Source organism: Rana temporaria, chromosome 5 (genome assembly GCF_905171775.1).
Source record: "Rana temporaria chromosome 5, aRanTem1.1, whole genome shotgun sequence".
Taxonomy (NCBI): Eukaryota; Metazoa; Chordata; class Amphibia; order Anura; family Ranidae; genus Rana; species Rana temporaria.
In genome coordinates, this window is record NC_053493.1 from 399,818,362 (window position 1) to 399,834,837 (window position 16,476).

A 16,476-nucleotide genomic window follows, 5' to 3' on the forward strand; every position below is an offset into this window, starting at 1 on the left:
GTTGGCCTCACATACCCAATCTGGTTAGGAGACAATTTAAAACTTTTAGGGCCATACACTATATAGACAAACTTTTTTGGACTGACCATCAAACTCACATAAATTCGCTAAAGTATGTGAACATTTCTCCATATTTTTTAGCTCCGTTGTTGGATAGTGTTGTGGTATTGTAAAAAAAAATACATTTTCGACAACCAATCTAGTGACAACAGTTTGGGGAAAGTATTTTTCTGTTCCAGCATGACTGTGCCCTTATGCTGGAGTGGAGGAACTTCAGTAGGCTGCATGGAGCCCTGACCTCAACCCTGTTGAACACCTTTGAGATGAACTGGAACACTAATTGCTATCCCCGAGGAGGTCTGGGGCGATATTCTCCGTTCCTTGCCCTGGGTGTGTCTTTCTCCATCACACAGACTGACACAGATTTTTATCCTCCATAGAGTCTATAGAACTCCCCAATTTTTGTATGCAATCAGACTGAAATCTGAGCCAGCCTGTGCTACATGTGGCAATACAGGTACTCTAATACATCTTTTATAGCGGTGCCCAAAACTCAGAAGATGCTGGGCGGAGGTGATTGGTACTTTAACCCTGAATTTTCCAGGGTAAAAAACGGCATCGCTCAGTGCGCCTGCGCCGTTGTCCTTGGCGCGCATGCGCCGTAGACAACGGCGCGCATACGCCGTAGACAACGACGCTGTGTTTTCAGCATATATCTCCTTAACCTTGTAGGTTAAGGAGATATTTCTTGCACCTACAGGTAAGCCTTAATCTAGGCTTACCTGTAGGTGCAAGATGTGTGGTTGGGTTTACAACCACTTTAACATTTCGATTGAACCACTTATATGTCTTCTGGGCTACTGCGATACGTCTATCTATACCTTCTCTATCTGCAACACAATAAGAAGAAAACTTTTTGTAGCTCACAGACAGATTCCTCTTAAGTGGACCTTTCCCTATCCGCCAATTGTACCCGAGTGGATTTTAGATCTCAATAGGATTATTCTTTTTGAAAAACATTCGTACTCCTTAAGGAATTCCCTGAGTAAGTTTGATACTACCTGATCAAGATGGCTCCAGTCCATAACCTAGGTACCAGGTAAACCAATAGGTTATATGTACTTTGTAATATTGGATACTGTTTTTTGTCCTTTTTTTTTCTTTTTTTCCATATATACTCCAAGAGTGGGGTGGAGGTTGGGGGATAGGGGGGTCTTGTTGGGGTGGTTTTGGGTTTATTTTTATTTTTTGGGGGTTGTGTTTGGTTTAATGTGATTTTGTTTGTACAATTTATTTGTATTGTCTCAATGTTGTTTGCATATAAAAAAAAAAAAAAAGGATCTGATTAAAAAAAGGAACACTAATTGCACAAATTTCATGTGGCAGAAGAGTGGAAAGCTGCTTTATCCCAAAGGAGGGCCAACTCCATAAGTTTTGAAATGGAATGTCCAACGAAACGTATATAGGTGTGATGGTCAGGTGTCCACAACACCACATAGTATAGGTGTTGAAAGGTAAAGCATAAATCCAAGCTCAGATTTAACCTATTCAGTCTTTCTTTGGTGCAGCTACAAAGTGTAGATGGCAAATGTATAAAAATAGTGATTTTAGGTGAAAGTCCTCATTGGACAGGTGTTGAACATGGAGCACATGTGGAATGAGTTAGCTCGGTACACAATACTATTTTTTTTTTCAACCCAGCGTGCTGAACGAAAAAAACTGAAGAGCTCAGAGGAACCACTGTACTAATCATCCGATGTTAGTACAGCGATATCCCACGCTGACCTATTGCATTCTGACAGGCCGCCCCGCCAGAACACCACAGTCAGCACTCTCGGATACCGATTGGCAGACCTTTTTTAGTCGGCTTTTGTCGAACCGGCTGCAGTACACATGGGCCAAATGTTGGCCGGTTTCTATTGAACCGGTCAATGCCACCCTACATTCGGCCCATGCATACGAGGCATAAGTGAGGTCTACATAGAAGAATCAGTCATTGATAATCATTAGATTATCAAGGATCTCCATGAGTTACTGTTAAGGAGATTCTTTGGTGCTTCTGAAAATGGTCAAAGGTATGTACAGGCAGCAACGTTTGTTTGTTTTTTTTTGCTCTTTTGTAACCCCAAAAGGTTGCTTCCTGAAGTGAATTGCCCATACCACTTTCTGGCTTAAAAATAACCTATCTATAAGGACCTGTGCTGCCATTTATGTCTCTTTTTCCACTACTTGGTGAGTTACTAACTAGCAGTCAAGTATTAGGACAACAGATATATGAGTATACAGCATGAGGGCACTGTCCAAACAAGCAAAAGTTTTTACAATTTTTTATACTTTTGGTTTGATAGCAAAAATTACAAACTCAATGTGGATAAGTACCTCCTCTTCTTGTGTCTTGAATATTTCTCTTGACTAACACAAAGACATTGCTGGAAAAATCGACAGAGCTCCATGACGCAAGAGTTTACTTTTGGAAAGACGGGTGCGGAGGAAGGCGTGGTCACGGCTAGCTTTGTCTGCCGACATCCTGGAAGAAACACAACTCACCACCACCAGTACAAAATTGGTATACATTTTCTGTTTCTTTATGATATTCTATATATAAATAGTTAACTCAATTGGAGGCCTAGCCATGCCTACAGATTGAACCCGATAGGGGTAGGCTGGTACAGGCTACCAAGTACTGTATTGTTATAAGAACAATCTTATGAACCAAGGTAACTCGGTTGGTTACTAAGGATTAATGTGACAATTTTAATCTGTACTGTTAAGTAAATACTTTCAATAAAAATCTATTGTTTAAAAAAAAAAAAATTGGAGGTTAGAGCAACGGATGAATTTGAAACAAGTCTACTATGGCTAAATGCTTACATAATCAACATCAGTCCTTGTCTGTGGGGTGGTTTGTTTATATATCCATTTTTTAAAGTTACCTCTTTCACCTCTTTCATAAAATACGGGTTTGAAAGACAGTGCACTATGTTGGGGATGATCGTGTCCATTGTCTATAAGCTAAAAAAAATCCTCGCTATTAAACTGCAAAAACTGGCACACAAAGTCCAATGAAATTAAACAATAAAGGGAGATCATCATATAGACACCAGGAGAGTTTTCAATACCACTTTTATGAAACTATATTAAGAAATATATGATCAGTAGTTACCAACATTTTTTGGAGATTATACTTGTCATATCATTATTCATAAAAAACAAAAGGAAGTGCAGCGCTGATAAATGGTAAATTATATAGTTCATGAAAATATATATAAGTAAAAATTCATTCTAGGCTGAAGGAGAGCCAGAAAGGTTAAGAGAGGTTTGGTGTGATAAGACCTCAAGAACCGCTCAGTGATAGGTTTAGGTGAAAAAAAGTCCAGCAATAATTCTTGTGAAAAAAAGACCAGCTGCCAAGAAAGGTGATGTGATGAACTCCAAGTTGCTGCTAATGGGATAGATCTCCACACTACACTGTGAGATAAGACTGCCTGCTTACCAGAGAAAAAGACTGCTTTGCATCAGTCTCATTGAGCATAAGGGAAGTCAGGTCTCCCTGTGACCAATACGTATGATGTTCAGAATGGAGCTCAGCAATGGATCCAGGATGAATACATAGACGATAAGAAGAAAGGAACTCTCATAGCGTATTATGTAAATCAAGGAGGTAGATTTAATAAGTGATTGCACTTACAATTATTCGATGGGATTCAGGCACAAAAGTAATACAAAGCGGTAGTCACTCCACTCCGATGCTCCGATGCCTCTCGCTACTCAATCGAAAACACCGCCGGCGTTCAGGATGGAACGCGATGACGTCACGGCACCCTACGATCGTTTCGTCTCGACAGGACTTCAACGGGGGATTAGCCGGATCCGGCAAATCCCCCGTTTCATCAAGGAAACTGTCGAGAAACTCGACGAGAAAAAAAGAGAACAAGTTCTCTTTTTCCTCTACGGGAGTCTCAATTTCCTCGTCGTGTTCCTCGTCGGGCTGGTTTTCGACGAAAAATTTGAGCGTGTGTATGCTAAGAAACCCTTGCATGCTCAGAATAAAGTATGAGACGGGGGTAAAAGTAGCATTTGTAATGGAGATAACACATTTTTCACGCTGTAACAGACTGAAAAGTGCAAATCGTCTCCGACCAAACTTTTATTTCACACGCAGTAACATGAGATTAGCAAAAGCAGCCCCAAGGCTTGTGCCAATGGAATCGAACTTCCCCTGCCATTGTATGTGTTGTATGTCACCACGTTTGAGAATGAGGAGATTTTGTCTTGACAGTGTGTACGCAAAGCAAGCTTGTCGAGTTCCTTGACAAGCCTAACAAGGAACTCGTCGAGGAAAACGATGTGTCTTTTCCGACGAGTTCCTCGGTCGTGTGTACGAGGCCTTAAAGTAATAAATGTCTGTTTAAGGATGTTACAAAAATAACTATTTTTCAAAATAAGACTGTTCTTGAGAAATTCAGAAGAAAAGAAAGAAGGTATGACTATAGGTTGCGACCAACAGACCTAGGGAAAGGTATAATAAGGATTTTGAAATATACACCATTAGCATGATAAATTATTGTACACACTGATTTGTAAGGAAATTTCACAGTATCTAGAGCACAGGTGTCAAACACAAGGCCCGCGGGCCGAATACGGCACTCCAGGTCATTTCATGTGGCCCTCACACCTCTCCTGCAGCTGAAGGAGAGCTCCAGCCCTCCTCTGGTCCTCCTCCAGACCCCTACTTTCTGCTTTCAAGCAATGCATCCAGCTTCGTCCCAGCAGCAGCATAAGGAAAGGGGGTGCACTGTGATGTAAGAGAGAGTGGGGGACTCAACTTCTGTAGCTCTTGACATCTAATGTAAGGGGAGGGGATGCGCTGGACATCTAATCTTACAGATACAACTGGCCCTTTTGAGGACAATCATAATGCTTATGCAGCCCACGATGAAATTGAGTTTGACACCCCTGATCTAGACCTTCTATGACTAAAATGTTGGCACCTAGAAGTACCTACACATACATTCGGCCATTTTCACTAGTGGGAAACACCTGGCACTATCAAGACACTTCCTGGAATTTTTGTGAGCTAAGACACCTCTTTCTGCCTTCTATATCTTTCTCTGGTCAATAGGAAGGTGTCATAAGGCAGGGGCAGCTTAAATCTACAAGCTTGTTTGGCTCAGGCTTTGCTTCTGTGGGTCAATAGAGTGCAGCTCATGAGGTCCGCTGTCAGCTGGTCCTGGCTGGGGCAAGATCACGACAATAAAGTCGGGCTCCGCCCACAACCATGGACCGACACCCGACTCAGGCTCTCAACGAGCCGCCGAGAGCCTGAGCCAGCTACTCCCGCCCCTTCACAGCCCAGCTCTCCAGTGAGCGTGGGTGGGGCAGAGCAGAGAGCAGTGACTGACAGTAACCAGCTCCCTGCTCATGGAGAACTGAGAATCAAGTAATCAGTGGTCTTTGATCATCCAGTTCTCAGTCTTTGAGCCGGTCGGGGGAAAGATACAGCATCGGACTAATGCTGCACCCACCTAGGTACAATGCTTTTGAAAAAAATAAACCCTGAACTTCTCTTTTAAATGAACTACAAACTGTCAACATTTGCCTATTAGACTCTCCAGAAGATGATTGAAGGTATCTACAGGGACCTATTGGTGTCTACATTTTAGCTTTATAACAATTTTAGCATTGGTTTTGAATAAGTCTCCCTAAGGAAGACATTAGATCCTGACTGGCCCTGGTTACAATATTTTGAGCCTCTGACCTTGATCAAGTATGCGGATAAGAACTCCTTACTTTTCTTTGAGATTCCTTATTTGATAAGTCCGTGCCTTTATACCCTCCCCAGCATGCACAGCAAGGCGACCAACTTCTCACTGGCCGGTAAGGAGTGGCACTCAGAAGCACTTGACACCACTGCTGCCACTAGGGTTGCCACCTTTTCTTCAAGTCAAACCCGAACACTTTAACGGCGCACAGCTATTTTTTTTAATAGTATAAACTATACATATATTTTGCTATTATATAACATTTCTAATCATATGAAGATAATAACAAGAGTCCCCCTTTACATCAGAGTCCCCCTTTACATCAGAGTCCACAGAGTCCCCCTTTACATCAGAGTCCCCCTTTACATCAGAGTTCACAGAGTCCCCCTTTACATCAGAGTCCCCCTTTACATCAGAGTCCACAAAGTCCCCCTTTACATCAGAGTCCCCCTTTGACATCTGAACTCCCAGAGTTCCCTTTCACTATAAGGGGGGACTCTGCAGACTCTGATGTAAGCGAGAACTCTGGGAACTCTGACATAAGGGATGCTCTGGGAACCCTGATTTAAGGGGGGACACTGAGAACTCTGATGTATGGAGAGGACTCTGATGTAAGTGAGAACACTGTGGCCTCTGGTGTAAAGGGGAACTCTGATGTAAGGGGTGCTCTGAGAACCCCGATTTACCTTAGTGTACTCACGCAAAGGCAGGAGAGAGAAGGGGGGGGACTTCAGACACAGACAGGGATGGATGGTGAGCTCACGCACCCCTTGGCAGTTAGCACCTCTCATCCAGGTGTATCTGAGGCTGCTGGGTTTTAAATTTCCGGCCCCTGCAGCCAGTAACCCTGCTGAAAAGCCATAGTCTGGTCTGAAAAATGTGTCCGGGTTTCAGGCAGTCTGAAACCCGGACACATGATTCCAAACCCGAACTGTCCGGGTGAATCCCGGACAGGTGACAACCCTAGCTGCCACCTGTCGTCCAGAGGGTGGCCTGAGTCCCTGGACGAAAGGTTAGCCCACAGTACAGCCAAGCTAGAGCAGAGACCCAAATTTAAACAATCAAACGAGTTCAGAGCCAACTATTTCTCTGAATTCTCCCCCTAAATTTAACATAGCACCGGCTCCGAAAGTAGCCCGGCGCTACATTTTCAAGAAATTTTCCTCCCTGGTCCTATGCATGAGCCACTTCGGGTTTCATACAATTCCAGTAATGTTGGAAGGTCATAAGGCCCTCGGTGGGCTTGATTATGTCGCGTTGAAAGCTAACTTAAGCGTTTGATTCTGACAACTTAATATTGACTTGCAAACATATGGTGAAATTATACATCGGTCTTCGTCTGCTCAGAGGAACAAAGGCGCGTCTATCTTCCGCTGCGCACAAGAATCAAAGTTTCCTTTGTGTTGAGGAAAACAGAGCAGCTAGACGACTAAATGACTAATTCAGCTCTTTCTTGTTAGTTTAATCATTTGTTCTACAAGCTTAGCTGGAAATTAGTTAAGAAGGAGATCAATTATCTGGGAATATTTTATTTTTTTTTCATTTTTTTTGCGTTGAAATATTAATATCAATAACATTTCCCCGCCGCGCCCAGGGCAATCTTCAGGTATTTGTTAAAAGGTCATGGTCAACATTAGTGTATTGTCGAGATTTTTCAATAAAGAACAACGAAAGGCCAGCTTGTATTAATCAGACAGTCACTCTACTGAAAAGGCCAAACTGTGTTTTATCTTCTCCGCATGTCAAACATTGTGTGATATCACCAAAAAACACATTATTCCAATGAGTTGAGAATAGTCTAATTTAAAATAGAATCATTTGGCTGCATGGGAGAAAATTGGACATGTTTATTAATTTGTACAGCGCAACCAATATCGCGACCTTGCATGACGCCGAAGGCAACGGCTAAACTTTTCAGATACATATATATATATATATATATAGCATTTATATAGCACTGGAACTTTAAACAGTGCTTTACATAGCATTTAATGCATATACACTATATTGTCAAAAGTACTGCCAGTGCCTAACCACTTAAGACCCAGACCAAAATGCAGATGAAGGACCTGGCCAGTTTTTGCGATTCGGCACTGCGTCGCTTTAACTGACAATTGCGCGATCGTGCGACGTGACTCCCAAACAAAATTGGCGTCCTTTTTTTCCTACAAATAGAGCTTTCTTTTGGTGGTATTTGATCACCTCTGCGGTTTTTATTTTTTGCGGTATAACCAAAAATAGAGCGACGTTTTTGAAAGAAATGCAATATTTTTTACTTTTTGCTATAATAAATATCCCCCAAAAAACATATAGGAAAACTATTTTTTTCCTCAGTTTAGGCCGATACGTATTCTTCTACCTATTTTTGGTAAAAAAAATCGCAAAAAGCGCTTAACAATTGGTTTTTCGCAAAATTTATAGCATTTACAAAATAGGGGATAGTTTTATGGCATTTTTATTAATACTTTTTTTTTTACTACTAATAGCAACGATCAGCAATTTTTTTGGGGACTGAGACATTATGGCGGACCCGCGACCCAGTCCGAAGCTCCGTGGGGAGTCCAGCCCCACCCCCCTACAGTTAGAAACACATATGAGGTCACACTTAACCCCTTCAGCGCTCCCTAGTGGTTAACTCCCAAACTGCAATTGTCATTTTCTCAGTAAACAATGCATTTTTATAGAATTTTTTGCTGTGAAAATGACAATTGTCCCAAAAATGTGTCAAAATTGTCCGATGTGTCCGCCATAATGTCGCAGTCACGAAAAAAATCGATGATCGCTGCCATTAGTAGTAAAAAAAAAAATTATTAATAAAAATGCAATAAAACTATCCCCTATTTTGTAAACACTATAAATTGTGCGCAAACCAATCGATAAACGCTTATTGCGATTTTTTTTAACAAAAATAGGTAGAAGAATACGTATCGGCCTAAATTGAGGAAAAAAAAGTTTTTTTATATATTTTTGGGGTATATTTATTATAGCAAAATGGAAAAAATATTGAATTTTTTTCAAAATTGTCGATCTATTTGTGTTTATAGCGCAAAAAATAAAAAACGCAGAGGTGATCAAATACCACCAAAAGAAAGCTCTATTTGTGGGAAAAAAAGGACATCAATTTTGTTTGAGAGCCACGTTGCACGACCGCGCAATTGTCAGTTAAAGCAACGCAGTGCCGAATCGCAAAAACTGGCTAGGTCCTTTACCTGCATTTTGGTCCAGGGTCTTAAGTGGTTAACCGGTGTCCGATCGCGCAAAAAATGGCTACAGTGTGGCTCTCCAGTTCTGGGAGGGCGTCCATGTACATAATCTGCGAACACGCTTCCCGCGTGCCACAATCTGGAAGTTCTGTGATCGATTTGTGCCTTGGACACAGCTGATTGCAGATCAGGGTAAAGTGCCAATCACAGTGGATCTTTACCATGTGATCAGCTGTGTCCAATCACAGCTGTCACAGATGTAAACAGACTTTGCCAGGTTATCGGCTGTTATCGGCTCTCCTTTTTTATCTCTATGAGAGGAAAGGAGTTCCGATTTGTCAGGGTACAGTAAGTACAGCATTTACACTGATAATCAGGGCACTGATCATTAGTGCAGCCCCATCAGTGCAGCTTATCAGTGAAGCTTATCAGTACCTATCACTGCAGCTTATCAGGACCCACCAGACTATGGAACGCTTTACCAACCAGCATTCGGTTGGAGGAGAACCACCTAGCCTTCAGGAGAAAGATCAAAACTCATCTCTTTTGATATCAAAGGAGACAGGAACAACCAGCGCCCAGAGGCGATTTAGTTCGCATGTGCCACGCTATATAAATTCTTCATTCATTCATTCATCAGTGCTGCCTTAACAGTGCAGCCTTGTCAGTGACTCATTATCAGTGCCCATCAGTGTTGCCTCATCAGTGCCGTCTCATCAGTGCAGCCTCATTGCTGTCCATCATTGCAGCCTCCTCTGTGCAAATCAGGGCAGCCTCATTAGTACCCATCAGTGACGCCTCATCAGTGCAGCCCCATCGCTGAACATCAGTGCAGCCTCATCAGTGTTGCCTCATCAGTGCAGCCTCATTAGTACCCATCAGTGCAGCCCCATCGCTGAACATCAGTGCAGCCTCATCAGTGTTGCCTCATCAGTGCAGCCTCATCACTGTCCATCAGTGCAAATCAGTGCAGCATCATCAGCGCACATCAGTAAAGAAGCAAAATGACCTCTTTGCAAAATTTTATAACAAAAAAAAAGAAACATTAAAAAAAAATGCATGTCATTTTTTGTTTATTTAGCAAAACAATTAAAATCCCAGTGGTGATTAAATACCACCAAAAGAAAGCTCTATTTGTCAAAAAAAAAAAATTGAAAATACAATTTACATAAAGTGTTGCATCACTGAGTAATTGTCATTCAAATTGTGACAGCGCTGAAAGTTGGCCTGGGCAGGAAGGGGGTACAAGTGCCTGGTATTGAAGTTGTTAAAGTCTAATACGCTATATGGCCAAACTGGCTCTCGTATCTCTGAGTTCAGTTCGGCCGTCGTATCTATGAGCCTGATTCATAGAATCAGTTACGCATAGATATCCCTAAGATAAGACAGGTGTAAGTGTCTTACACAGTCGTATCTTAGGCTCAAATTTCAGGCTGGCCGCTAGGTGGCGCTTCCGTATTTTTACGCGAGGAATATGCAAATTAGTATTTACGCCGATTCAGAAACGAACGACCGCCCGGTGCTTTTTTTTTACGTTGTTTGCGTTCGGCTTTTTCCGGCGTATAGTTACCCCTGCTATATGAGGCGTAGCTAAAGTTGAGTATGGCCGTCGTTCCCGCACCGAGTTTTGAATTTTTTACGTCGTTTGCGTAAGTCGTTCGCGAATAGGGCTGGACGGAATTTACGTTCACGTCGAAAGCATGGCGATTTACCGACGTCATTTGGAGCATGCGCACTGGGATACGTCCACGGACGGCGCGTGCGCCGTTCGTTAAAAACGTCAAAAATGTGGGGTCACTACTATTTTACATAGTACACGCCCCCAACCAGCCTATTTTGAATTAGGCGGGCTTACGCCGGCCCAGTTACACTGTGCCGCCGTAAGTTTCAGCGCAAGTTCTATGTGAATACACAACTTGCTGCTCAAACTTACGGCGGCGTAGTATATCTGAGATACGCTACGCCCGCCTAAAGATAAGCGAAGCTATCTGAATCCGGGCCGCTGAGTTTAGGTGTGACAGACAGTCAGGTAAATATAAACTTTTGGCCATATAGAGGGAGATTTAATAAAACTGGAGCACTCAGAATCTGGTGCGGCTGTGCATGGTAACCAATCAGCTTCTAACTTCAGCTTGTTCACTTAAGTTTTGACAATAAAACCTGGAAGCTGATTGGTTTCTCTGCAGAGCTGCACCAGATTTTGCTCTCTTCAGTTTTAATAAATCCACCCGCAGTGTATTTTATAAAAAAAATGTATGTGATTGTAATCAGGTTCATGCATGTAATAATTAAATGTTCATATTTTCGTTTCAGTCGATAGTTTTTGATTTAATGTGTAAATGGAGCAGCTAATCTGTCAGCCATAGTTGCACATTACATAGGCTTGCTGGGCCAGATTCACAGAGATCTGCGGCGGCGTAACTTATCGTCTTTACGTTACACCGCCGCAAGTTTTCAAGCGCAAGTGCCTGATTCACCAAGCACTTGCGTGTAAACTTACGGCGGTGTAACGTAAAGCCGTCCGGCGCAAGCCCGCCTAATTCAAATGGAGCGTGTGTCATTTAAATTAGGCGCGCTCCCGCGCCGAACGTTCTGCGCATGCTCCGTGTGAATATTTCCCGCTTTGCGCGAAATTACGGCAACCCGACATATTTTTTGAACGGCGACGTGCGTTACGTCGTTTCGTATTCCCGGACGTCTTACGCAAAAAAAAAAAATTGAAATTCGACTCGGGAACGACGGCCATACTTGAACATGGCTGTTCTAAATGTAAGCCATGAAAAAGCAGGCTTATGTTTGCGACAGAAAAAAACGACTAGCGACGATGTAAGAGAATGCGACGAACGTGCGTACCTTCGTGGATCGCCGTAAACAGCTTTTTTGCATACCCGACGCTGGAAAACGACGCAAACTCCACCCAGCGGCCCCTGGAAAATTACACCTACGTTCCGAAGGAGTACGAAGCCGTACGCCTGTCGGATCTTAGCCAAAAGCCGTCGCATCTTTGTTTGTGAATTACAAATAAAGATACGACGCAGCAAATTTGAAAGTACGCCGGAGTATCAGTAGATACTCCGGCGTACTTTTTCTGTGAATCTGGCCCGCTGTGCTTCCTGACTAGTAATGCAGCACAGTTCAACCTAGGTGAAAGTCACACTGTCGTCTGGTAGACTATCCTGTGGTTTTATCTCAGCAGTTACAGCAAGGGCAATATCTAACCTTTTCAGATACAGACATCCACCAGCAGGAAGATATAAATATCTACATACAGTGGCAGCTGGTGCTCCATTTTTGGGGGGGGTGGCAAACAAAGCTCCCACCTGCTCGCCAGTCCACCCTTACCCCATCCAGGTCGTGGGCGGCTTCGGCGGCATCCCCTGGCTTCTCCTCACAGCCAATCCGGTCACTTCTGCTCAATGCCAATACGGTCTTAGGACACGTTTCCTCTCTTGATTGGCCGGGAGGAGAAGCAGGAAAGCAACAGCAAATGTTGATTCACTAATGTCACAAGTGGGTGGACTCGGGGCGCAGTGTGCTACGCCCTGAGATCATCCTTTTGAAGCCAATTAAAACATCAGGCTCTAAAAAAAAAAACTTGCACAAATCTATGCGTCCGGCGCCCCTCATGGAGATTAGGGGCCGGCGCATACATATCTGGTGGGCGGCGCCCCTGCGCCCCTTATGGACCGGCCGTCGCTGTCTAAATTTTTACAGACGGTCCGTGTTCATCCGATCCCCCCATAGGGGAGAGCGGAGAAAAGACAGGGCGGTCCCTGCACAGTGTCATCCGTCGGCTCAGCGGGGATCAATGGAGCGATCCCCGCTGAGCAAGCGGAGGTTCACGGGGCGGATCATTACTGATCCGCCCCGTGTGAAAGGGGCCTTACTCCACTTTTGTTAAGAAAAAAACATTCCCCTCTGGGTCATCTATGTACATTGCAAGGATTATCCCAACCTTAATTGCAGATTCCTACGTTTTGTTATTCTGAAGAAACTTTATTCTTTGAAGATCCACTCTGTGTCATATTTCCACTGCTTGCTTTGGCCTATCTCTAATTAGATGGTCATTGCAATCTGGTAAACCTCATATGGTGTCCCCTGGTGGAGGATGTTGTGAACTGCACACTTTATATTGTCTCGATACTAGGGATTTGAGTCCCACATCCACTTGTCCACTGATCACATTTGGACTACACTTTCAGGCCTCGTACACACAACCGTTTTCCTCTGCAAAATCCATCAAGAAAAATGCTGGCAGAGCTTTTTTGCCGAGAAAAACGGTCATGTGTATGTTTTTTGTCGAGAAAACTCTTGTGGATCTCGAAGAGAAAAAAAGAGAACATGTCCTCTTTTGTCTCGTCGGGAGTCTCAATTTCCTCGTCGTGTTCCTCGTCGTGCTGGTTTACGACGAGAAACACGTTTGTGTGTATGCTTGAAAACTCGCGCATGCTCAGAATAAAGTATAAGACGGAGCGCAGCTTTGGTAAAAGTAGCGTTCGTAATGGAGATAACACATTCAACACGCTGTAACAGACTGAAAAGCGTGAATCGTCTCTAACCAAACTTTTACTAACACGCAGTAACATGAGATTAGCAAAAGCAGCCCCAAGGGTGTCGCCAGTGGAATCGAACTTCCCCTTTATAGTGCCGTCGTACGTGTTGTACGTCACCGCGCATTCTCGACAAGCCTGACAAGAAACTCGTTGAGGAAAACTATGTTTCTTTTACGACGAGATTCTCGGTCGTGTGTACGAGGCCTGACCCTTTGTTTACATTTAAAGGGGTGGATTAGGTTCATACTGTGCCAGTCCACGTCTAACAGCCCGGTCAAAAAACTCTTCATCGGGTGTCCTGTCTGTTATGCTGGGCCTTTCTGTTACGCTGGGCCTTTCAGCTCTATCCATTTGGACAAGCTCTGTAATAATGTCCCTTCTCTTACGATTGCAGGCCGATCTGCCCCGGCTCTCCAGTAAGTCCTTGAGGGAAGAGAGCTTCAGCCATTCATACAGCGTCTCCATTGTCCTGTGTCCTTGTAGCCGTCCTTTAAGCGATGGAATTATCCCGCTGCTAGCCACCAATTGTAACGGTCACCACCATTTACGACCTTCCATCCCATCCAAGACAGCTTATCGACACTCCAACCAACAGGACCCAATCCATCCCATTTCCCCAGAATCAAGACGAGACACGCAGCTCTGTACTTGTTCCAAAATTAAGACAACTTTAATGGTTCACTCTCAGCTTTTATACAGTTATCAAGGCACATTAACAATTAAACTCTCCACCCACACCCTGGGGGGCTTCAATACACCTTCAGATGGCTAATTGCTAAACATTCTAGACATCTCTGTGCCGGGCTATAATTATCATGATCTAATCACTGCACATTCCTTCATTAACAGAACTCAAACAAAACACCATCACACAGTGATCTCTTCTTAATCCACATCCCTAGACAGACGTTCTGTCTTCGCATACAGCTTGACAGAAAGGTATTCACACCTCTGAGCATCAATAGGCTTAAAGCAGTGTTATCACACAATGAAAGGTCTTCCAGGAGCCTGACTCAATTAGCATGTCACTAGCCAGGGCTAATCATAGAAATGAGTCACTATTGACTGGTTGGGTCACAATTAACCAACAACTTGCAATATCTCAAGATCCTGCAATATGAACTATCAGTGATGTCCCCTGTCCTGTAATTTAGGATATAATTTCTCAGTCACCCTATGGCCCTATCGGACATAAGGTGACCCTAGACATAAGACTCCTTGGTGACGCCGGTACAGGAGTACCCCTCATCCTTGCAAAGTCTCTGTTTGCCCCGGGTCATTCCGTCACATAAAGGTACAATTGTGTTTTCCTAAATAGCTTCCATTACCTTAGTGCAGTCCTCCCTCACTTACCTCATCCTTCCATTTTGCTTTTAAATGTCCTTATTTCTTCTGAGAAATCCTCACTTCCTGTTCTTCTGTCTGTAACTCACCACAGTAATGCAAGGCTTTCTCCCTGGTGTGGAGTGCCGTGCTCATCCCCTCCCTTGGATTACAGGAGAGTCAGGACACTCTCTACGTTGCAGATAGAGAAAGGAGCTGTGTGTTAGTGGGTGTCCTGACTCTCCTGTAGTCCAAGGGAGGGGGCGAGTATGACACTCCACACCAGGGAGAAAGCCTTGCATTACTGTGTGGAGTTACAGACAGAAGAACAGGAAGTGAGGATTTCTCAGAAGAAATAAGGGCATTTAAAAGCAAAATGGAAGGATGAGGTAAGTAAAGGAGGACTGCACTAAGGTAAAGGAAGCTATTTAACAAAAAAAATTGTACCTTTACAATCCTTTTAATTAGACTGGGGCATGATGAGATCAGATTTGTCCATCAGTTGGCGGGTTTTGGTGAGTAAGCAGACATCATTCATCGCGATTGACGAGGATCTGCACCACAAGATAATGCAATTGACGATGGATTTATATTGTGGGCCATTTTTTGGTGTTTTTCAGAAAGGGACTTGTCAAAAAGTGAGGTGTGTTTTTTTGTGAGTGAGTAGGAGCGCTATGTACCCCTTACTCGTCCAGATTGGAGGGGGGGGCATACCTGGGGCCTTCCAGAAGAAGACCAGTGTTATAGGTAAAAGTCCTAAATCCTCATGTTGAGGGCATATGGCATGGTAGGATTCGGGGGGTACACCCCCTCTCCCCTTTACTTGCCTTCAAGGCTGAAAGCTCAATTAAGGGTCTGATATGGACTTGGGGGTGGAACCCATGCATTTTTTTCTTGTTTTCTGCATGGGACCCCCTTGACTTCCATACCATATCCTCATCAGGGGCAGGGATGAACTGGCCATTGGGACTACAGGGAGTTTCCCGGTGGGCCGATGGCTCAGTGGGCCTGCTTCAGTGACAGCGAACCACCACCCCCCTCTCCGATCCTTTGTCTCTACCTTCCCGCAGCGCTCACCTGGGAGGAACAAAGAAGCAAGGGGACAGACAGCTGACTCAACAGCTATGGCCTGGGAGTTTCTCACTTCTGCCTAATCTTGTCCCATAAGGGGGGGCACCGAAATGATTATTTGCCCCGGGTGAAATAATGTCTAGCTTCCCCACTGGTACTGCCTATAAGAGTACCAATACCAGCCGTTCTACTCTAATAAAGTAGGACGACTAGTGGCTAGTGAAGGGGGAGAGGGGGCTTGGGTGGCCGGGGGGGGGGTGCAGGAGTGGTCCGGCCGCCATGGGAGAGACCTGTCAAAGTGGGCCAGTCTGGATGAAGTCCAGGACCAAATTTTTGTCCCAGTCCAGCCCTGATCAGGGGTAATCATCTGTATTTTTAGGAGGATCCACAATTGGAAAGCGGGTTGTACGTAGAATAATGAAGACATATTGGACAACATTTGGTGCACTTTACTTTTTATATCTGATATTTCATAGTTGCCACTTTATATCTGTGGACTTTATATTTTATGTATGAATTGTTGCACTTTAATTATGTATTATTTATTGGCGCTGCATTCTTCAT

General features: G+C 43.9%; 1 protein-coding gene across 1 annotated transcript in view; it reads right to left on the reverse strand.

The window, feature by feature from the left end:
* Positions 1-16,476, reverse strand: part of HHLA1 (HERV-H LTR-associating 1) — a 74,015-nt gene that overhangs the window by 6,719 nt on the left and 50,820 nt on the right. The window contains exon 12 of the mRNA XM_040352020.1: positions 2,380-2,527. Coding sequence (XP_040207954.1) covers positions 2,380-2,527 — 148 coding nt within the window. The remainder of the gene's footprint in view (positions 1-2,379; positions 2,528-16,476) is intronic.